The sequence below is a fragment of the Alligator sinensis genome, unplaced genomic scaffold, assembly GCF_000455745.1.
Source record: "Alligator sinensis unplaced genomic scaffold, ASM45574v1 scaffold626_1, whole genome shotgun sequence".
In the NCBI taxonomy this organism is placed as follows: Eukaryota; Metazoa; Chordata; order Crocodylia; family Alligatoridae; genus Alligator; species Alligator sinensis.
Genome location: NW_005842548.1, coordinates 73,101 through 97,759, shown reverse-complemented (window position 1 = coordinate 97,759; position 24,659 = coordinate 73,101). Strand labels below are relative to the sequence as shown.

The following is a 24,659-nucleotide window of genomic DNA, read 5'->3' as shown; positions in this document are numbered from 1 at the left end:
CTAATGTTCCTTTTGAAGAGGAACCAACATGTGCATTTTTTCTTCCGTGCGTTAATAAAGCAAGAATCACTGATTGAACTTTTTGGGCTCTCAGCCCATGTCTGCGGGTGAGCCGCCAAAGAACCTGGATGAAAAATGGCAGAAGCAAAGCTTTTGGCTTGTGGATTAATATTGGGATAGCGTTAAAAATAAAATTAAAGGTCAATAAATTGCTTGTCGATTATATTTGGGATACAATGGCTTCCTTTCAGGGCTCCATCAAGATGTAAGTGTAGACTTCTGTCAAATTGCCATGTGCTAACTTAAGATAGAATGATGTAGGAATTTGGATTCAGGCCCATTGTCTTACACTTGTGTATAACAGACACAGAGCTCTAAGAGAAACATCTAAGAAAAAGATCTAACAGTATCCACTCACAGGTGATGCTGAAATTAATTCATGTATTAATTTTCAATGCAAATGAATGTTTTGAACTAAGCTGGACCCCAAAAATGTAATTTACTCTTGGTGTAATCATACTGTAGATGTCCCGTTTGATATTATTACTAATTAACTAAGTGAAGGATGCTTTAAATGACAGATATCTAAGGCTGTCTTTTCTGAGGCTGCCTTTTTGTAACCTCTGTGAAACCACAAACCTCATTTGCACCACAAAACAGCAATCACGTGATAATGGTTTGGGACTGTAAAAGAGAAGAAGCCACAAGATTTGTGCTCCAGATCAGGTTTCAAGTGCCCTAGCAATCATGAGGTTCAGAACCCAGGGTTTGATTTGGCTCTAGGATAAAGGTAGAGAGAACATTTGGATTGAGATCTGGGACTGAAAATCCAATATCCAAATTTGAAGATGGTAGTTTAAGAGTAATGTTGTAGCTGTGATGGTTCAGAAATTATGTTGGAGGCAAAGATTTTTTTAGGGCAAAATCTTTTATTGGACCAGCTGCATAGTAGAGATAGAGTTAGACACAGTATTGAATGCAAGACATTCTTTATCAGCAGACCTGATTTGAAAGATATCACCCTGAGAAATCCTTGCCTTTCTAATCTGTAGAGGCATTTATATTCAGAGTTTTGCATTCAGAGTTTGGCTAACATAAATTACAGATTTGTGAACCAGCTCAGTTCAAACCAGCATAACCCTCTACTCTTGTTACTATTTTGTCCATTCCCAGAACCAATTCACAAACTGGTGAAAATCTTTAGAGATGTTTCTGAGACAGGTAGCTTTTTTTTAACCCTTTCCTTTAACCTCTTCCTGCCAGGAGAGAGAGATTCTTATAGGACTTGATTCTCCTCTTACTTAAGAGAGTGTCTCACCACTTGAACTCCACTCATTTCACCAGAGTTACTCTGATCTACACCAGTTGAAGTAATCAGACCCATGATACTTCTGTCCTGAAGTAAACCTCAGAAAATAGCAAGAGACATCAGAAGTCATGTGAGATTGGCAGATCCTGGTGGTAGAGAGAAGTATTCCATTTCTCAGGTGCTTCTCAGAACTAAACCCAGATTTCACAACCAGGGAAAGAATCAAGCTGGAAAAATCAGATCATTTTCCTTAAGTTTGAGTATTTTCAGATATGAGTTGCTATCCTCGCCCATTTCTGTTCATATCTTAGAGGTCCTTATGTAAGGAATGCACAAGAGGAAAATGAACCTTTTTGACTAATGCATTCTAACCATCTATCTGAATCAATAATTCACCTGGGCCAGCAGGTAGCACCAAAAATCACAGCTACATATAATTAGTTTGGGTCTCTGACTACATTAAAGTTCAGTTTGGTTCCAAAGACGGCAAATGCTTCAAACACACTTTCTAACTAGGTTGCTACAGCTTTGTCCTGCTTTAATTTTAATAAGTTATCCTGAAGAGGAGTAGCTGGATACAAGAACTGGAAAGAGAGGAAACCACTTGCTATCCACCATGTGTAGATGCTATGTACAGAAAAGGCTACCCAAGTCCCTAATTAGTAAAAGCTTTTGAAACACAAACTGAGTGATAAAGCTCTCTATACCTGTGATCCTGCGCGGTGTACTTCAGTAACTCTGCCAGCTGCAAGGGGTATTTGCAGATCTTCTGCACTGGTGTCAAAAGGAAACCATCTATGGCAATATCAATCATCTGCTGCAACAGACGACACGCTTCAAAGAAATGCTGGTACCTGCCATCTTTCATCAGCTTGGAGAGCTCCATGCATGCATCCAAGTGATTGTTACAGTACTCTGAGTAGATCCAGAACCCGTCTTGCTGTGAGAGGCAGGAGGGAAGAATGCATGCAGAGACACAGAGAGAAGAGAGGAGAGCACATCAGATAAACACTGGGAACAATCAACTGCTCAACTTGCTAACAAGAATAAATTAAAACAAATAAAAGAAAGATACCCCAGCAACCACAGGGAGGCCTAGTATTGGATTACTAGCATGCAGGCCTTGTACTGTTCTCTGTGAAGCACTCAATTAGCAGGTTTCTCCAGAGAAAGAATCCTTTACACTGACACTTGGTTGCAGGTGCATTTATGATGCATGCATGTAAGCAAGATTCCTTAGCAGAGTCAGGTAAGGACTCTCCATTTCAAATTAAATGAGGGGATTTTCTTTCTTTGAAATGATGAGGCTGATACTGAGTCACAGCTCTGATCTTTTGCTAATACAGAAATAAATAATAATAGCATACCGAGAGCAGGGCCAGGCCAATCTGTAGTTAGGGGGCCAAACTATGAGTGGGGTGATATATGGAAGATAGAGCCTATTGGCTGCTTAGATTCTGGTTGAAAAGGTAGGATGTGCAGAGCTAGCCCCTTCAGTGTGAAGCATGTAAATGCTTGCATGCACATGGATGCTGTTGCTCTCCTGGTATTAATCTAGGCAAAGCTGCCAAAATTTCAGGAAGGGGCTTTATGCTCAATCCAAAAAGAATATAAATCTCATTGTGGGCCTTCAAGTACAGTGGCATAGGTCACATGCAGCTCACAGAACAAGCTTTGCAAAGCCCCAGTCTACATGGTTTTCTGCTGGACAAACCTGAAGCTTTAAATAAATCAAGCCTACCTCTGCCCACAGGGGATGGGTTTAAACATCCTAGCCATACCAAAAGTGAAACTGAAACACAATGGGGGAACTGGACTTTCCCAAGTTATTTAGAGGAGTGTCAGAGGTAAAACCGAAGCTTAAGGGTGCCTATAGATGTGCTCATTAGAATTTTAATTAGAGCGCATTGGAGCAGACTGAATCGATCAAGTCTGCTCTGCATTCTAATTAAAATGCTCCAGCATTGCCTCAGCATCACGTGTATTAAGCACCCCACATTTCAAAATGGCCACTGGTGCTTTAACTAAAGCTTGTCAAATGAGCTTTAGCTAAAGCTCCCCTGCAGCCATTTCGAAATGTGGGGGTGGCTTAATACATGTGACAGTGAGCTGTTTTAATTAGAGCAGCTGTCTGGGAACTGCTCCAATTAAAACGTCCCGCCCCCACCTCCAACCACATGTATAGGCAGCCTAAATTTCTAGTTGTACTTGCTGGACACAAGACCTCTCCTTTCTCTTCTGTGTTAGCCCATCAAGTCTACTAGTACTAGGGTTTATGTGGGTTAGTGCCTAGAGGCCCTAACTCATTCTGCTGGACACTGTACAAATACATGGTAAGAGGCAGCCTTGCCTTGATGTTTTAGACCGGTAACACAGGCAAAGGGAAAAAGCCCCTTTGTGCTTTAAAATCCTCCTTGTAAAAGACTGCCCAGGACACTGGCAGACATGGAGATTTTTAGAGGCTGGATCCTGTATATTCACACTGTCTGGGAGGAAGAGGCAGCAGGCACTGAGACTTTAAGTCACTGGTTCTCAAACTTTTTAGCCTCAAGGCACCCCTTGGAAATGTCAGCTCTTAAGTTTCACTCTTTTTTTTTTTTACTACAGGAAGAAAACAGAGCAATTCTTCTGTTGCAAAGGACTCAGAAAGATCACCATAGGTCAGAATGGTTTTGACATTGTGGATTCTTATTTGAAATCTCTGGGTTCATCTTGTGAATCATGTTTGCATACCTACCAATGCTAACATTGTGTGGCACCCCACACCACCCTTGAAAACTTTTCAAGGCACCCTACAGTGCCTCAGCGAGCTGACTGAGAACCATTTCTCTTTCAAGGGCTCTTGAAGAGCATGTGAGTTCAAAGGGCCTAGGTCCCAGGTGGAAGGCAAACTCCTCCCCTGTCATAATCATGTGGGGAGGCTTTCAGGAGCAGACTAGCCTGGTAACCCAAGGGAGAGCCTACCATTCTGTGGTATGGGTTATCCAATCTGCTTCCTTATCTGCAGATTTCCCTGTAACATCTAGGCCCCAGGCCTAAACATATAAATGAGGGATGATGCTATTACAATATAGCCCCTCGAAAATAAGGATGCTCTTTGATTAAAAGACCAGTGGCACTTAAGGGAAGTGAGTGGTGAGTGCTTTTAATGATATCCCATGAAGTTTTATTACTGTCTACAACGAGTTTCTCTAATAATAACTGAAGTGTTGCTGATGTGAAATGTAGCTCAGCCCAGCCATGACTGTAAGTAATGAAGTTATACATAAAAGGATCTGTATCCTGGATCACAGCACCTCTTACATAAGCTCCGATTTAGCACTTCATTCTCCCTAAAGGAAAGCCTAAAAAAGCAGAACTGTAATTTTCTTGACATTTCCTGACATATTTACAACACTGGCCAATTTATCAGCTCCCATAATATATGGCTTATGTAACTGGCAAGATGGGGTGGGCTAAACGCTCCAGGGCTATATTGTCAGCTAAAATGTCCTATTCAGTGTATGTTTAGCATGAGTAAGCTATCTGCTGCCTTGCTGTCATTCAGGCAGCATGAAGCATTGCCTTGTACCCTCCCATCCAGCAGAGAAGCAAAGTCACAAAAGGAGCAGTTGGGAGGATATATTTGGCTGGGTTTTTATTCCTTACTAATATACCTTGTTGCTAGTCAAGGATGTGTGTTTTCTACTCAGTTGGGAGGCAGTTAGAAATGCCAGAATGATGGTGATTTTTTCTCCTGTTTAACCAAACAACTGGTGCTCTTGTCATACATGGGTTTGAGAGCAGCTTAAGACTTATTTTTAAAACCATTTTTCAAAAACAACCTATCACACGATGAGCCAGATATTTGCAAATTGCTTCCACAGAGCTAAATCTCAGGTGTACCATAACTTGAGGAACAGAGACATAGGAATTGCCAGTTACGATCAGATCAAGAGTTCATCTCCGACTGTGGCCAGGACAAGCTGCTTCAGATGACAGTGCTAGAAACACTGTGTAGAAGACCAGTATGGAATAACACGCCTATAACGTTTTTTTTCCCTGACTCCTAGTAGATATATGCCACCTAATGCCCCAAATTTTGAGGGTTTCTACCCTCTCCAAGAAATCTTTGTGATTTTTTTACTGCTCTAATTAGTTTTACTATAATTATAAAGGTGTCAAGCATGGAGGTTTTTGAGTAATTATATCATGGCCACCATCATCAGTGCATATGATAAAATAATACATCTCTTATGGCAAAGTTCTATAACAATTCAACAGACAAAGAAAATGTGGGGGTTAACATTTCCAAATCATGCTATAAAATTTAAGAATGAAAACGTATATCCCCTGGATGGTTTTAAAAGTAGGAAAGATCTCATTCTTTATCAAATTTCTTAAGAATAGTTTCTATAAAGCCGTACTCTATATCTGTGTAACCCTACTGCCTGAAACCCTATTAGATTAACTTATACCTCTCCAAGAGGGATATCAATATTGTCTGCTGTTGCAGTTATACAGGATATTTTGATCTATATATATCAAAATTCACTCTACGAAGATTAGCTAGTCCAATCTTGCCAACCTTCTCCTCAGATAACTATTGTCTCCATTTTGTAGAAAGGGAAGCAGAAACACAAGGGGATACCTAACCTCATAGGGATAAATGGAACCAAGGAACAGAAAAAGAAACAGTGTAGGGTTTGAGATATCAATTTTATCAAACAAAAACATCTTTTTTCCAAACTCAGAAACAGTTGGCAGACAGAGCATTCTCCCCACAGTTTTGAGGTTGTGTGGTTTGGGTTGTTGCTGCTGTTGGCTTTTGTTTGATTTTTTAAATAAAACTAGATAATTAAATTATTTTTGCTTCTTTCTCTCGCTCAGGTTACTACTTTTCCTTCTTTTCACTCTTGTCTTGCTTCAGTAGTAAATTGAGAAAAGAAGAGGAAGGAAAAAGGGGGAAGTGAAGGAAAGAAAACCCCCCAAAAGTGAAAACTCAAACTTTTCTAAAGTAAAAATTTACAATTAAAACTTGTTTAAAATCATTCCTTTGGTTAAATATGAAGAATTAAAATATCTTCAGACATTTAGAATTGCTTCACACAAAAAAATTCCATTTCTGAACAGCTTTACTCAAAGATCCTGACCCACAGGGCCAAATTCAGAAATGATGCAAAGGGGCAGTAAGTTACACTTCCTTGTATTAACTTGATCTCCCTTATTTCCTATGATGCCTGTATCATCATGAGTGAATGGAGTCCCTGTTGGTGTAAATTATAGCCCGAGGAGCCAGGAAAATGCATCTGTTCTTTCTTTCAGCAAGGCGCATGCAGTGTAAGATCAACTTAGACTCCCTTACACTCAGTTGAATTAATGGAAATAGACTGATGAGATCTGAATGTAAGAGGTCACTTATAATCTTATGCTTCACTTCTGGGTTTGCCCCATACCGTATCTCACAATATCAAGTAGTCTTCAGACTGTAACCTGAGAAACTTGCCACCCAAAACAATGAACACCAATTAATTTCTGATTGCCCTTGCCTTTCCATTCCTTCTGCCTCAAAAACTTACATGTTCCAGGAAGCAAGGTCCAATTTCACTGAGGTGGGGGTCCTCATTGTTATACTGTTTCTCCAAGTCCCGGACAAAACCCATCTGAAACCTATAGATATCTTCAATGTTGCCAAATATGACCTTCAACTGCTCATCGCTGAACATGTCTCTCCTCTTCCGGCACTGCTTTAAATAACCCTGCAGAAAGAAGGAAAAGGAATTAATAACATTACTCAAATACTTACAGTCTCAAGACACTGGAAATAGCAACTGGCAGAAAGATACATCTTGCTATGGGTAAGAATAAGAAAAAAAGACCCCTTGGGTGAGCAAAGCATGAATAAAAACTGAGTCAGGACTTAGTCCTGAGGGCAAAATCCACCTGTGCTCCCTGACTTTCTCCTTCTCCTACTACACCCATGCATGAGCTAGATGCAAGACAGACCAAGTGGTCCCTTGAAACTCTGTGGCCCCCTGAGGGTACAGAAAGACTGTTTTGGAACATGGCAAGCACTATACCACCCATAAGGGCTTCCGAGACTTGGTCAGGTGGTGCTGTAGTGTCTGCTGTTCCATACATAAATAAGTGTAAGGAAGGCCACAGGGAACTCCCCTCTCAGTCCCTGCACATTTTCCTGTACTCATTGCACGAAGGAAGCATTCCTCAGAGCAAACCAATCATCTTAATACTGTCTTTATTAGTGCTGTAGTGGGGAACAGAGCCACAACTGGTCCTTAACAGTAAAGAGATCTGGCCACACCTTTCTGCCACTGTCTCAACCCTCAAAAATCACTGCTGTACAAACAAATCCATTATCTATGCATCCTAGTTGCGAACACGTGACCCAAGGAATCACGTGCGCCCACTGAATGGATCCCCGTGCTCTCATTTCAATGGGCACACCATGTTACCACGATGATCACAATGGTGTGTTTGATTGACTGGCCAGTCATTCCTTTTTGTAGCTCAAAAATTTACAAGTTCAGCATGAGGAAGTTGCCAATCAAGTGGCAGAATGCTTGATGACTGCCTGATCACATAACCTTTTTCTTGAGTGGGAGCAGAAGAGCGCACAACACAGCTGTATTTCCTGTTGTCCCAATACCGAGCGAAGGCAGCAGAAAACTGTGGGCAGCCAAAGGCAATGGGCCACCTCTCCAAATCTCATGAAGCTTCCCCAGTTCAGAATGATACATGGTTTATTTAACCCACCATTATTTATTTGCTGATGTATCAGCACTAAAAGCAGGTGGTCTGGCTGCTCTAAAAATGTCATTGTGTGGGAATTCTGAATGCTAAAAAACAGGTTCCACGCAGGCTTGGTTTACTGGATGCCTGACTTGGGAAAGCAGTGGTTAAAGGCCATCGATTAAATGTCATAGAAGAAAAGCAAAACAGCACCATTCTACTTTGTCTCCCACTTTTGTTTCTCTTTCCCATATTGTCCCCAGTTACATCAGTACTTTAAACTACTGGGGAGGCATCAGTATAACTGATAGGAGGATTTTGTTCTCTAGTTTTTCAATTATTGTCTTATTATTAAATAATCATTTATTATATGTGTTATAGTATTAGTATTATTGTTATAGTATTGCCTAGACTCCTAGTTGTGGTTGGGCCCCATCATACGTCCCACAATACATACATATGCTAAGATAGTCTCCACACTGAAGAACGTACAACCTAATTAGACAAGACAGGAAAAGGGTGGACAAAAGAGGAAGAATTGTTTTCTTAGATGGGGAATTGTGGTGCCGGGAATATAAATGGCTTTCCTAAATCAGAGACTGAAACTGGGATAGAGAGTGGGAAACTGAACCCAAATCTCTTGAGTTCCAGACCAGTACATCTACAAGATCATCCCTTCATCTTTTCCCTATTCCTATTCATCATCATCATCATCAGTAGCAGCCATATAATAACAACAACAGCAACAATAAAAATAGGTAGTACTTAATGACTGACTGAGAATGAGGCCTAGAAACTGTCTATGTCCCAAAAAGCTTACAATATAAATAGACAAGCTGGACACAAGATTTGGGAAAGGATACAGTGTACTAGACTCTATTTGCCTCCCTACTTATAGATCTTTCTTTCTTCCCAATCCACTAAATTAACCTTTTGGTTTCTTCTGAAGCACAATCAAATCCAAATAATTGCCTAGAACAGTCTTCTCTAGAGTTCAGGGCAGTTAAGCTTGAGCCAGGAGAAGTGTACTTTTTCTGACCCTATTATATGACCTTGAGCATATCCCTTTGCCTCATTGTGTCTATTTTTCCTCCATCATTGTTTTTCTCTTGTCTGTTTAGACTCTAAAATCTGCAGGCCACAATATATAACACAATGGCGCCCAACCTCAATGAAGCCTCCAACAACAATAATACTGGGACCTCACAAGATGATCGTATTGTTCTTTACTTCACAAAGGGTGGAAGACATCAAGAGAGTGAAATTCTAGAAGTTCCACTGGAACAGCTCACTTTGGGAACTGTGGCTGCTGAGTCACCCCAAGCTGCTGTTAAACAATACAAAATATTCAAAAGATATAATATAGCACCCTTAAGGTTCACCATGCAGCTCCTCAGAGGAAAACTTTCAATAGATAATCACATTTGTAACTTATTTCTGTCCATGTTGATGATTAGTGACCAATTTCCTGACAATCCAGTTTAACTAATACCACATCAGTCTTTTGTAAGGATCTTGTTTCTCTTTCTTAGCCTAGGAGGGTTTTATTATAGAATCCCTAATGTAGTTAACGAATCCGGGCTTCTACTCATTCAGGTGCCTCCTTTGGAATTCCTTGATGATTCGTATCTTGGATTTACCCCTCTCATTCTAATTTTAAAAAGGCATGATCAGGAACATCCTGATCTGCAGTCCTGCAATTTTTAAAATACAGTAGTTGCTCAGCAAATAAATAATATTAGTCAGATAGAAACCAAGGCATTTTTTGCAATAATATTTTGCCTCCCATCTGAAGATTGTAAAACACTCTGCAAATATCAGCTCATGTTTGCATCTTCCCCTGACTCTTGTGAAATACAAACACATTGCGAACCTTGTTTTAGACATGGAGGCTGAGGAACAGAAAAGTTAAGTAACTCTTCCAGGGTAACATAATGAGCCCATGTCAGTCGGAAACCAAACCTAAATTACCTAACTTGCAGACCTGTATTTTAACTACCAGATCTGACCTTCCCTTATCTTGTTTCACTTTAGAGCAGCTGTGCATGCAGTGGAAGGTAACACTGCCGTCTGCATGCTGTGACTTCTGTGAAGTATGAAGAAATTTGGTCTTTGGCTTGGTACCTCGGTGCACACACTAGCTGCGCTCTAATGTGATATGCAAAATAAAAACTGGTTAATATAGCAAATGCCAAGATGTCACAACCTATCACAGTCCTGTGATGAATAAGCATCAAGAGCTGATGAACACCTACAAATTAGCCTTGACTGAAAAACAACTGTAAAAAATAGCACTGCTGAATTCCAAGTGTATTGTGGTTCAATGATTCCAGTACCTTGTTTGCCCAGCAGGTATTCCCATCCCATGCACCATCACCAGTAATACAAGTTCAGGAGACCAAATTATATCTTCAGTGACCTCTGGGTAGCCCCATTGTCTCCAGCAGTCTTGCAGAGGTTCAACTGATTGGAAATTAATCAACAACTTAGCCGCTGATGCAGAAGAGGGAATAGATTCCATCTTGCCTGACATTAGCCACATTGGCTCTGCAGTGTTAACAGGAGTAAAAAGCAGTCAGATCTCACATTGCCACTACTGCAGATGTGATGCTAAATATCCACAGGGAGCTGAGCTGTGGGGAACCGACCTGTCAGTTTTCCATTTAACTGCTTTAGGGTGTAAAAGTTTCTAGAAATAAAATGTGTAAAGCAGCAAATAACTCAGAAATGAGTTCACATTTTTACAGAAATGTCCCTGAATAAAGCGTTTTCCTCAATGTTTCAGGTAAAAGCCCTTCAAAGGATGGTCCTCTAGTCTAGGATAATTGACTGTAGGAAAGATAGCATGAGGAGACAGGTTCTATGCAAAATGCCTTTCACTGATAAAAGAACACATTTCCTCAGGTTACTAGTAAAGGCAGCTTATCTAATTGCTGGTGCTATAAACTCTTTGGGACAGAGACCATCATTTATTCTATGCATGTTCCCAAGCACAAGAGCTAGGGATAGAAATTACACATAAATCAATATAAGCAATCAGAAACTAGTTCAAATCTGTAACACAACAGAAGTTCAGTACACATAAACCACTTTCAAAATGGCCAAAACTGGTTTAAGATAAACCTGGATGAATGTAGTATCAGATTTAATTGATGTAGTATCAGATTTAATTTAAGTTAAATCAGTTTTTTGAACTTCTGCCCCACATTGTCTCCATATTCAAGTTAACTCACAGTCTCCCAGCATCCCAAGATGCTTTGCACCTCCCCACAAATCCCCTCCTCCTAGGATGGATGGCCAAGCAGGGAAGCATGCTCTATAGCCCCCCACCCGCTTCTGGCCCGAGCAACTGCAGACACGTGGCTACATTTCCAGAATCCAAAGTGAATGTCGGTCCACTTGCTTATCAGTTCAATCTATGCATTTTAGACTAATTTGCAAAGATTGAATTAATTCAGCCTCAGGCTTTTTGACTGTCTGTACTTAGCCAAGGAGGCTCAAGATGGCTGAGACCTTTCGATGGTATCCCCACACATGTTAAAGAGAAATAGACTTCATCCTGACATCTAAGTCTAAGTGGGTTTTTCTGGCTTTTGCACCATGGTTGGCCGCCCGTAGTGCATTATTTGTTGCAAAATAGTAAAAAAATTAAACTTGTTTGTTTGTTTGTAAATTATCTGTGCAGAGGCCCACCCACCACCCCCTCCTTAACAAACTTTGATTTTTTAAACCATTCCATGGACAAATATGCAAATGAGGTTCAGGCTTGGGATTGCTATTTGCTACCATCCTGAATATTCCCCCTCCTTTGTGTCACAGCTTGCCTAAGTCACATGCTACTCGGAAGCTGAAGCAGCACATTTCCATATAGATGTCTATCAAACTGTAAGGAAAATAAACAAATACGTATCCTAAGTTCCCAAGCCTTTGCTTTGTATTCAGTTTGTGCATTTGGTTGGTTGGTTTCCAATGTGAGTGAGCAAATGGAAGAGCCAGAAGATTATATATAATACACAGCAAGCATCAGCTAGAAGGCTGTTGCATAGTTTTTCCAGTAAATTTACTTCTGTTACATAAAACAATGTCATCTTTCTCCTGTTCCTTCCATCAGGTTTGCTCAGTGACAGAGGATAACTGACTGATGGGCAGATGTTGGAGAACGCTTTGCTCAATGAAGAGCTAAAAATAGCTGACAAACTGTCTCCTTCTAAAGTACTTTTTCATGTAGTCCCCAAGGTGTAGGCCAAAGTTGGAGAGTATTTGCAAGAGGGTAAGTGCTAAGTTTTCTAATCTCTGGGGTTGGTGCACAGAGAAACATGGACTGTGACCCATTCTCTTTTCTTCAACTGAGTGGGAGGTTGAAATTAAAAAAAAAGAAGATGGGATGGGAAGTCATAAGGTGGCACTACCCCACGGTATGGATTGTAGGAGGTTTTGCTTTCCTTTGTATCGGGGACAAGGGCCTCTTTGTTGGATCTTTCAAGTGCATTTTAGTAACCTTTGCTGTGGCAAGACACTGACAGCCCTCATCCCCCTGCTTTACCTGTGGCAGGTTAGGGTGCTCTTGGTATTTTGGGGGCAATAAGTCTTTCTTTAAAGTCTTTCTGGACTTTAAGAAGGGGTGAGAGACAGTGTCAAAGGCCATTCTCATTAATAAACTGAGTGACTGTGGCATTGATGCCTACACAGTTGGATGGGTCAAAAATTGGCTGATGGGGCGCACCCAGAGAGTGGTGGTGGACGGGTCATGCATCCAAAGATGCATCTCAAGCCAGTCCAGAGAGGTGATACTCCCCCTCTATGTGACATTGGTCAGGTCACAATTGGAGTACTGTGTCCAGTTCTAGGCACCAGACTGAGAGGGATGTGGCCTGCCTTGAGAGGGTTCAGGGGAGGGCCACCCGCTTGGCTGGAGGGCAATAGGGCAGGCCCTACGAGGAAAGGCTGAGGGACCTGAACCTGTTCAGCCTCAGCAAGCAGAGACTGAGGTGGGATTTGGTGGCTGCCTACAAACTCGTTAGGGGAGATCAGCAGCAAATAGGAAGGGCCCTATTCCCCCCAGCAGCACCTGGGGTGATGAGGAACAATGGCCAGAAGCTGCCGGAGAATAGGTTCAGGTTAGAGATTAGGAGGCACTATTTAACACTGTTAGGGTGGCTAGGATCTGGAACCAACTTCCTAGGGAAGTGGTCCTCGCTCCTACCTTGGGTAAATTCAAAAAGAGGTTGGATGAACACCTGTCTGGGGTCATGTGATCTCAGTGTGTGCTCCAACCAGTGGCAGGGGGTTAGATTAGATGATCTATTCAGGTTCCTTCTGACCCCTAACTACTATGAAACTATGAAATATGCCTTGAAGTTATGTGACAGGGTAGGGGTGACTGTCATGAGCAGTGTATTGGAGTAGATGACCTCAGGAGGTTCCTTCCAGCTCTATTATTCTGTGATTTTATGGCTCTCTGACTTCTTCATATCTATGGACCAATTCAGAGTGAGATTCCCCATATGGGTAAATCCCTCAGCTCTGACCACTGCCTGGTTCTCAAAATATCTCCTCCTGTAGGACATCATGGTAGGGCCCACTGCCCCTAGTGACCTATAGGCCTAGTTTGAGAGCCATTTTGATATGCATATGCATCAGCAGTAACCACAGGAATGAAGCTTACGTTGCCTTAAATGCGAGGAAAAAATTGGGCTGTCTCTGTTTCCAGGCTATTATTCTAAAACATATCTGAATATTCCTAGTATCATGCATGAGGTATATATAACAAGTATATCTGTACTGATGATTCTCATCAGCAGAACTGATTTTTGAAACACAGACATCATAACCACAAGGAGATGCTGTCTAAAATACACGATGCCTAGCACAAAGGTAGTCAAGTTCATGAAGGAGCGCACAGTAGAAGAGTATCACCCCAGCAAAAGTACAGGTAAAAAGGACACTGTAAGCAGCCCCAGTACAGAAAATCTTCATGCACCAGCAGACTGTAAACTACAGGTACAAACCTTGGGGTGGGAAAAGTAAAAACATGCCGTGTTTGATTATTACTTGGAGCTTCACGAACATATGGATGGATCACCTCACCGGTACGGTTCCCAAAGAGCCAATTCCCCATACATCCTTTTTGACACCCCTGGTCTGTGTTTTTCAATAGGGAAGGATCCATGACCCATGGTTTTCCCCTTGACATTTTTTGTGGATGCCTCCACTGTCCAGTCTCATATTGTCTGAGGAGAGAAGCGGCCCTAAGGAAGGGCTAATATCTCCTCAGATATTTGATGGGCCTTTGAGGGAGATAGATGATAAGCAACACTTTTGCCTTATATGCTGCACCAAGGGCCTTCACAGTTACCAGCACATTATGCTGGTTGGCTCAGAGGCAGCGTGCAAAATATAGACCTACTTTCTGACAGAATGAGTCAAAATAATGTCAGCTTGTTACCCCAGTGGGCTCCGTCCATTTGGGGGGACTCATATGACCGGCCCTGAACAACAAACTCAGCGTGACAGTCTACATTCCTGTTTGGAATTTCCCACAAAATGCTCAGAGCTGTCCTAGTGCCTCGATAACGCTCGGATGAATGCTAGAAAGCTGTTGCTTTATGAAGAAAAAAGAAAATCTTCCGTGTCCTGGAGCTTTCCTGTGCTTGGATTTGAGCAAAATTTTAGGGTGAGGATTTCAGGAGAGAGAAAAGGTCATCCATCCAACTCACTCATAACACGGGCTATCTTAAAAAAAATGTTTCTTTTCTTCTGTCTTCCTATGCAAGCTTTATCACTTCTCCTATCTACCTTTGTTTAATCTGATTTGCATTCTGCACTCTGATGTGGAAAATACTGCCCTGGGTAATCAGTCATCTCTTTTCAACTCCAGCATGCCCCCTCTGTTTTGACCATCCTACAGCTCACTCTTCCATCTTCAGTGCAGACAATGCCACAGTCAAAAGCACTTCCCTTCCCCATTGCTGTCATGATATAACCTCCACTGTTTGAATCCCTGCACTGGCTTTCCAGTGTTTTTCTGCATTTAGTTTGGGGTTTTCTTCTTTATGCTCAATGCTGTACATAGTGTGATTCCTCCTACATCTCTACCCTTTAAATCAGTGAGAGCTGAAGGTGCTCAGCACATTTACACTATCAAAACCTTAGACTAGGAAGCAAGGACTACATTTTTAATATCTTTATAATACTGTGCACATCTATGGAGTTGTATGATAGGTGGAGCTAGCAGTGCCGCCTACAGTTAAGGTTACCTGACACTTCCCATTAGAAGACCCTGTTTTCAGTTGCTTATTACTTTGCCAAACTCTAGCTGTTCGAGCAGAAATTTTCCATGCTGGGTGTCTGCCTCAGGCTAAAATTTTTTGTGACATTTAAAAAAAAAAGATTCAGCTATTTCTGATAATGTAGGTAAGAAAAATGCATTGTTTTGTCTGCATTAAAACAGTCCTACAAGGCTTCAACTGACACGTGCTAGTGCCACCATGCTTTACAGCAAGGGCATGATATTTGACAAAGGTATCAGTGATGCATCTTTTGCTGTTCCTGTGAAGATTCACCCAAACTCGGCCTTGTTACATGCCTCTGACAAATCTCAGTCTGCTCAGGCAGCAGGCGATTTTAATTCTGGCACTCCATAACTTTTGAGTTCTTGACCGAGTGACCTTAATGTTCTTTCGATGTGGTACTTTCAATGTAATAATAACAGTGCATAATAATACATTATTGGGCATTGGGTATGTTCTAAGAGAGGACAGCACAGACTGAATGCCCTTAATCACTTAAATCAAACAGCAGTCTAGTACAAATGCAAATCTTGAGATATTTTAATGACTCTACAAGAAGTTTTTGGTTATATATGATAAATGAGACCTGGCTCATGCTGATATACCCAATCCCAATGCATGTTTAGCCTTCATCTGCCAGGCAGGTTTTTGCTTTCATGTTACCTGATTTATAACAAGGCTGTGCTTTTCCTCCAGTCCCATAAATAAGAGTGAGGGGGAATTTATAAAACTTGCCAGTGTCAACAACACTCCAGTGCCTTGTCAGTTTGTTGTCAGAACGAGGTTCGTTCCCCAGCACAGGTTAGCACCTCTGCCTGTGTTCACCCTGTAGCACAGATAGGAAATCAAGCTGTCTTGCCTAGCTCTTAACTCGAGCTACACTCTGCTAAAGCACAAAAACACACAGTCAAGTCAACTTATTTGGACAGAGCCTGGAGTGATCAAGCTGTCTCAGAGCCTTCTCAGGGCAAACAGATTGCTCTGATTTGTCTGCTTAATTCAAGCAAGATGAGCTTCTCTCCAGCAACGGATGGCCCATCACTGTGCAAATGAGAATGCTCATTTCAGTCTTCCCTAGTTTAAAAAAAGCAGTGGTATCACTTTTTAGTACTCTACCTTCTGGTAAGATTTATCCTTCAATTCCACTTAGTGCAACGCAGAGCAAGATACGAGCTTTGGTGACACGCATCTTCCCATGTAGTGGACCAGATCCTTAATCAGTGTAGGTCCACTAAAGTCAGTGGAGCTATGTCTGGTTGGAACAGCTGACAATCTGGCCCAATAAAAGACCTAATTAGAGGCTGTCTAGTAGTAAATTCATGGTTTATCAGATAAAAAAAATACCAGTGGAGGTAAAGAAATAATATATAGAAAAACTGTTACAATACTTCACTTCTTCAATTCAAATACTTCTTACTAGAACAAGAACTAAATCAAACTCATTGGCTTCCAGCTGAGATTTCACAACTCTTCCACCCTTGAAACAGTTTCAGAAATTCCCATTTCCCATTTTGATGGATTTTTGCTTTCTCACCAAGACAAGGCCAGGTTAAAATAAATGAAGACATCAAGTGACTCAAAGTCCTTATGGACATAGAGTATTGATTCTGCAAAGACTCGACATGTGATTTTAAGTTTAAAATTGTCAGTGGCCTGAGTTCAAAGTAGTAGACTTCACTGTAGATCATTAAGAGTAAGGAGCAAATCAAGCTCTAAAGAAAGCTATCCTCTGAAGGAGGGTAGTAAAGAGAAAAGAAGAGCCCGTGAATCACGTGATAAAAACATGATCACTCAATGATTGCAAGCCTTTCCCAAAATGTCAGAAGAAAAGGATACGTTTAGCTTACTGAGAAGAGTTAGTTATTTTTGCCAATATGTTTTTGTGGTAGAAAAAACCACAAAAACATACTTGAAAAACCACAAAACTTGAAGCTTGTCATGGAAAGAAGTCGGTTTCAACAAATTTCTCAACTTGAAAAAAAGGTTTAAAAATGTCATATTGTCAAAATCCTAAATGTTGACATTTCAAAGTAAAAAACAATGTTCTGGTTCAAAAATACTTTGCAGAAATATGTGCTGATTATAATAAAATAATTAAAATATAAAGATGGGCAAAATCAGAACAAAATATATGCAATTACCAGCATAAACTACTTTGATAATTCCTAATTTTACTTAGAGTTTCTGCTACCAAAATTTTGTGATTACAATTTTTTTTGTCCCACATTAGGACAAATCAACTTTTTAAAATGTAGAAATTATTTTGTAGGAAAGGAAAGCTATTGTTATTAAAATTCTAGTAGACAACAAGAAGCCAATTTCAATTTATAGGAACCCGATCTCAATTTTAGCCAGATTCACCAACCACTTGTCAGACTGTACCAAGGTACCAAAGTTCATGGTATCAATGCATTTGTATAGTGCCTTTATCCTGACTGAGCTCAATACACCTTAGAAAGTCTGTGCTGGAGTCTCAGCTTGGGATAAACAAACAGCTCAGTGCAGCTACCCCAGTTACATCAAGTGAGGATATGGTGATATATAAGAGAAAACATGAATTTTAATTCCACAGACAGACTCCTTTTAAGACGGGTTTAACAGGTGGCCTCATTCTACTTGTCATTCTCCAAGCCTCCCAAAACAACTGCTAAAGAGAAGGAAATGTCAAGTTACAGGACGCCTCCTAAGCATATCTTAATGGCCCACTAAAGAATATTTCTTCCAACAATAACAACTCCATATCACCACAACAAATTTCCTTCTGCTTCTCACTGTTAAACATATACATGGTGCCCAAAACATTAACCTCCCTTGCAGTATCACCCAAAAGGTTAATTATACCATCACATTTTCCTCCATAAACACACAACACTTGAGACACCTAACTTGTGCCTGTGTCTAATTTTGCATATTTACTAATTTTCCTGAGGTTCTAGTTATGACTCTGTGTTATATAAAGAAGAAGATTAATGAGCTGTGTGTATCCACATGGAAGATAACAGCCACTTTAAGTCCATGAAGGAGGGCCAGGCTGAGAATCTAAAGGTCCAGCTTGAACCCCTAATGATAATCTGCCTGCAATTTTCTTCAAGTTGTACACAGTATAATTAAATAATTCATTTAATTCAAACAGTGAGAAAACTCCGTGGGCAGTCAGGGCATGAGTCACTTCAGTACCTTTACAAGGAGAAACAGCAGCCATTTTGAATAAGGAAATGTGAACATAATAGGGAAAATGGTGAAAAAAAATTGCTACTAACTTTGCTTAATTACAACCTAATTTCTTCAAACGTACATTCAGAAGTAGCTGGCAATGAGTTTTAATTATAGGGCATGTTTGAAGGATAACAATCCAGGCATTTGTTAGTCAAAATAAAAATGATTGGAACATTTTCTTAAAGGTCCCATTGTCTAATTATTATAAACTCAAATTAAGTAGCAGATTTAGTTGAAAATGCTCAGAAACTTCAATCCTTACTTAGAGATACTGCTTCGCTATTACACACACACAAGCACACGGATACACGCACAATGGAAGAAAGGCAGCCACTCCACCTCTGCAGGAATAGAGAGGCAGGCATTGCACAGCTGGACAGTAGTGAGAGGAGAGGAATGCATGATCAATGGAAAGGGCAATCCAGAAATTGCCCCGCGTAAAACATTGTCCTAGGATTACTAATGACCACACACAATCAACAGCACCTTGGTTTTTAAGGTTTCATCTGAATGTTTTCCACACATTAAACTTTCTGGAACCTAATCCATCTAATTCAAAAGAAATAGACCCTCACTTTACCAGGTGAAACATTGGAGAGCCCTCAGTTTAGGTTTTTACACACAACAGTGACAAGCATAGGACAATTTGGTACAGATGCCTGTCTCTGTTAAGAACATAGGTAGGAAAGTTTGAGAACTCCCCTTCAGCATGAGAAGAGCAAAATCAGGGTGAAAGTAAATTCAAAAGGGGTACAATGGCATGAGGAAGGCCTGCAGTCTGATCCACATCATCATGAACGGTGTGAGGGGGCGGCACTGGACGCAGCAGTGGGGACTTCAAGGGAGGACTAAGGTATACTGATAGAGCTTCACGGAAGTCCAGGACCGGGGATAGCAGATTGCACTTCATTTCAGCATTGTGTTGTACTGTCAGAAGCATGTAAGGAGTCTGAAATCAAGACGTATTGAAGACACAGGATTATGGTGCATTGGTAAAGCACTGCATATCTAATCTAAATCTGCTTTGCTGAAAATCAAAGCTATTGTATACCGCCCTTCTTCTTTATTACAGCCTTTCAGATATTTGAAGACTGCTATCACGAACTTTTAACAGAATCCCAACATACCTCACAAATGTCCTTGAGGTGCTTGATATAATGGCGCTCTGTGCTCATGATTTCATTGATTACATTAGCTCTCATCTGGTCTCGGTTCTGAAGGGTTCTGCCAAGGCAGAGGCAGTCGGCACTTGGATCCAAATGGCCATTCTGTACTTCGCTGGTTCCTTCCTCTACTCCGTCTTCTTGGTTCACCCATAGCTGTGAGGAAGAAAAGGGAATGGCAACATGTTTATTAGTGGAAGCATTAGGAGACTTATTAATAAAGACAGCCATGGCAGCAATAGAAAAGTTAACAGAGAGATGCTGGAGGAGAAACAAAGGATGACAGCAGGTCGCAACTTGTCTTCTCAGAGGTGGCACCCTTCACAGTCATAGACATCTACATGTTTTCGTCTACACAATACTACTGCAGTGCTCTTTGCCTGGATCCAATATAGAAGGCCACTTTGGGTGTCTTTACGTATGCTCCAGGATGCAGGGGGGGAAGCATGCTTTAATTAGAGCGGCTCCAAGAGCTGCTCCTATTAAAGCAAACGCAGCATCACATGTATTTAGTATCCCACACTATAAAGTGGCAGGGGGGTTTGCTTTAACTAAAGCTCATTCGATGAGCATTAGTTAAAGTACCCTTGCTGCCAGTTTGAAGTGCAGGGAGGGGACACTGAATACATGCGACATGGAGGCTGCTGGAGCATGCTATTTAGCACGCTCCAGCAGACTTGATTAATTGAGTCTGCTCCGACGTGTGCTAAATAGCACAAATCAGAGCAAATGTCTGGCACATGTATAGGTGTCCTTTAATTCTATTAAGTTGTCAGAAAGCAGAGCAGGGTAGCATCTTATAGACTGACTCATTCAAAGAGGTATGAGTTTTCATAGGCTACAGTCTATTTTGGCATGCTACGAATGGACTAGCATCTGATGAAGTAAGCTGTAACCCATGAAAGTTCGTGCCTCTCTGAGTGAATTAATCAATAAGGTGTCACCCTGTTCTCCCTTCTGTGTAAGTTCAGTCTAGCATGGCTAATTACATCTCTCAGTTAATTTGTTAATCTTTTTTTCTGAGAAGAGATAGCTAGTGGCAACACACTTCAGCTGTGCCTGATACTCAGGACTGGCTTCCCTTCCAGGTGTGCAGTGCTGATTTTTAATGGGAAAGGTTACGATTCTGATTAATAAACAGATCTGAACTCATGCTAGTGTTACTGCAGAGCCCAACATAGGGATGTTGGAGGACAGCTCATATCATCTGTATCTTGAGGTTCCCAGTGAGGAAGGGAGGAAAGAGAAATTTGGGATCATTGTAGCAGGCACTAGGGCCACCCTAAATTGCATTCAGGTTGCCATGGCCAATAAGGCTATGTGGCTGCAAGGAAAATAGCTAGGAACGTCCCTTAGCTCCACCTGCTGATCGCAGCATGCCCATTGCATGGGGAGCTCTAACTTGAGAAATAAAGCGCCTTTGTGGCCAATCCCATGCAGAACAGGAAGGAGCTTTGTACCAGGGTCTTTCCTTGGGGACCTTCCAGGTCCTCTGAAGTCAGTTTTGAAACAGCCTAGCTGGCTCACAGTGGCCATAGAATACAGCTGAATTCCCCTCACAGGTAGATGGAATTTAAATTGTGTCAGTTTTGACCCCAAACAGAAACTAATACTCATGTAATAAAATGAAGATAACTATTAGGATGGGGCATGCTCTTTAGCACACATGACCATATGTATTATCAACCACCTTAGAGAAATATCTGTTGCAAAGATATACTATTAACCTTCCCATGTCTCACATAACACCAGTCAGGGCTTGATGCGGAAGGAAAACATCCTTTGAAGAAGGGATAAACTGTTTCCTTTTATCCCAGGTGAATGATTTAAGAAGGGCAACATAGGTCTGGTTCAGCAATCTGAATGAAGCTGAACTTCACCTCAGTCTAAGCCTTGTTAGGACACCGAGGTTTTCATAAACTTCACAGTATACGATGTGTAAAGGAATGCTGCTTTTCTCTGATCTCTTATTTCATGTGACAAGTTTCCTTGCCTGAAATGTTCCTTAGCTGGACAAAATGCTTACCTCCACATGGAGAGATTTTGTGAGCTGTCCTCTGCTACACAGAGAGCCGACCGAATTAAGAAATCATCTAAAAATTGTTTGGAATGAGTGCGAGTTTGGTGAGCAATGTAAAACAGGGGGCTCAACCCCTAGCCTGCGGGCCAGATCCAGGCCCCAGTGCTGGGTTGTCTGGGTACATGGGGAGCCTCATGGGCTTAATTGGGCATGCAGGGCCCAATCCTGGTGTGGGGCGACTCAAGGCCCCAATACCAGAACATGGGGCTGCAGGGGGGCAATGCAGAGCCCCATTCCAGCACACAGGGTTGGGTGGAGGTACCATCAGGGCCCGATCCTGGCACATGGGGCCACATGGTGGTTGCAAGGGGCCCTGGAGACCGATTCCAACACATGGAGCCCTCGAACCTCAATCCTGGTGTGTGGGGCTGAGTGAGGGCAAGAAGGGCCTGGATCCCAGCACGTAGGACCAAGCGGACTTGGCGTGAGGCCCCAATCCCAGTGCATGGGGTCAGGCAGGGGTGGTGTGGGGCCCCAGGGCTTGATCCAGACAACAGGGGCAGTACAGGACCCAATCCCAGTGCATGGGGTCAAATCCAGCCCATGGACTGACCCTGTGCCATTCTTCTTGTCCGTGGAGTCCAAACACGGGGTGGGCACCACGGATCTGAAAGGATTTGAACTAGCCAGCAAACATTCTGAATTTACACTGCTCGCCCCAAAACACAACAAGTAAGGGCTGCTACAGTCACAATTTTTCCTTCACCAAATAAATAAAACATCCACAGCTTAGAGACTAAACGATAGCGTTAGCTGCTGGCTATTTCTGTTTTAGCAAAGCTCTTAATGTGTTTGCAAGTATGTGGGTCTCGCTGTTAATACAATTCCTCCATTTGTTACATCTGTCCCCATATAGAAGGTGGTTAAAAGACATTAGCAAGGCAAATTGAGCTCAATGTTTAGCTTACAAACAAATAGATTTTTTTAATGAAGACTGACATAAATAGTCATGTGGCTTTAAAAACTTTCTAAGAGAAAGTTGTTTTCAAATAAACATATTCCTTTTTTAGAATCGGCAACTCAAATATTGCAGCACTGAAAATCTGAAAGAAATCTACCTAAAAGCAAACGTTCAACTAACTCTATTACTAGCCATTGTCCAAACTGTGAGGAAACAAAGTAAAGAAACAAAATAAAAATTGAAAAGAAAACTTTACTTTTAATATTTTTTCCCTTTTTACAATATAAATTAATAGGCTGAGAAATTTTATTTGCTTCCAAAATATGATTTTTAAATTAACTGTATCCCTTTACATTGCCAGAAGGAAAAGCCTAACAACCTTTTTCTAGCTTGTTTCTGTCTGTCTAACTGATGATTACTTTTTCCATACAACAACATCCCTTTTATTACAGTTCCAATGTTTTGTCTTTCTCCAGTGAGTTTGAAAGGTCAAGAAGTGGAGATTTTTGGAGAAAACCCACCTCTTTTCTACCAGCAGTTTTAATGAGACAGTAAACACAAAAGGGGAAAAAATGTTCTTTCAACAGCAAGGGAAAAAGTTATCCTTCCCACTATACACATCAGATCTTTCAACCACAGAACAGGCAACAGAGATCTTCATCACAGACAAGAGATGAGGGGAACGTGCGCCCAAACTTTCTCCCGGGTGAGTGAATGACAACACAGAAAATGACACAGCAGAGAACAGAGCTTAAACATGCAAGAGACAGCCTCGCTTTTCACCACTGTTGCACTTAAATTGAGGGCAAAAATCGATTAATTTGTTCCAGCCCATTGCAATTTTTAATTTGTAATTCATTGCCTCTGATGAAGTGAGCTTCAGCTCACAAAAAGCTCGTGCTGTATCTGTATCTATATATCTACATCTATATCTATACACACACACACATAGATGTGAGCATGGTTTGATTAGCTCAGCAGTTCCCAAACCATGGTATGCGTACCATCAGTGGTGCGCAGACAAGCTGTCAGCGGTACGTGTTAACAGATTTATTATAATTACTTTATATGACAAAAATTTGCTGGTGGTACTTAAGGTTGAACTGAAAAAATTGCTTCAAAGTTGTACCATTTTAAATTGGTGGTGCGCAACCTGTCAGAGTTTGGGAGCTGCTGGATTAGTCCAGAAAGTGCAAATCTATCTTGACTTCAGACTAACAAAGCCCTAACTACATCTCAGTTTCTACTTTTCAAACACTGGAATACCGTTGACTATGGTCCAAACATCTGGAGAGGTATACAGACAAATATGTGTCAGCATAACTCTGTCCAAGACACTGGAGAGGAATGTTTACATTAAAAAAAAACCTGGTTTTTAGTTATTGTTAAAAAAAAGAAGAATTCTATGGATTATCAGGGATTTAAAAAACCTGAACTGAGAGCCCAAAGCAATGTGACAAGATCACTTTTTCAAGACAAAGAAACCTTATACTTCTATATCGCCTAATCCCATCCTCACTCAAGTCCCTGAAAATAAACCAATTTGTATCCAAGAATTATAAAGCACTTGGCAAACATGAATAAAATGTACCTTCTTGACATACATTATGAGGGTTCTGGTATAGTCAAATGGCTTGGGACTTGGACTGGGACCAACACTCAGTTTTTACTTGTGGCTTTGCCCCTGTCCTGCTCAGTGACCTTAAGCAAGTTGCCTCCCTTTTCTATAGGAGATGGGTTAGGGAAAACAGAGGCCTGTTTTTCTGTCTGTGAAATAGGGTCAATGATACTCACCTCCATAGTAAAGCACTTCGAAATCTAGTGGTGAAAGAACCAGATGCTGCTATTACAAGGCAAGTGGATGTAGTGGTCTAGGCTTTCTTTTTGTGCAGTAAGACCCCTTGTTTGGGCTACCTGGTCCTTGAACAAACTAAAATGTACTGGTACTTCTTGCCCCTGAGACCAAAGGGAA

The 24,659-nt window shown here is 41.3% G+C and overlaps 1 protein-coding gene across 5 annotated transcripts in view; it reads right to left on the bottom strand.

Annotated features, from left to right (window-relative positions):
* ARHGEF9 (Cdc42 guanine nucleotide exchange factor 9) overlaps window positions 1-24,659 on the bottom strand; it is a 156,286-nt gene that overhangs the window by 64,359 nt on the left and 67,268 nt on the right. For all 5 annotated transcript variants that reach the window (XM_025213793.1, XM_006032115.2, XM_006032114.2 and 2 more), the window contains exons 3-5: window positions 19,671-19,862; window positions 6,868-7,047; window positions 2,017-2,249 (exon numbers count right to left, since the gene is read on the bottom strand). In XM_025213793.1, the coding sequence (XP_025069578.1) occupies window positions 2,017-2,249; window positions 6,868-7,047; window positions 19,671-19,862 (605 nt within the window). The remainder of the gene's footprint in view (window positions 1-2,016; window positions 2,250-6,867; window positions 7,048-19,670; window positions 19,863-24,659) is intronic.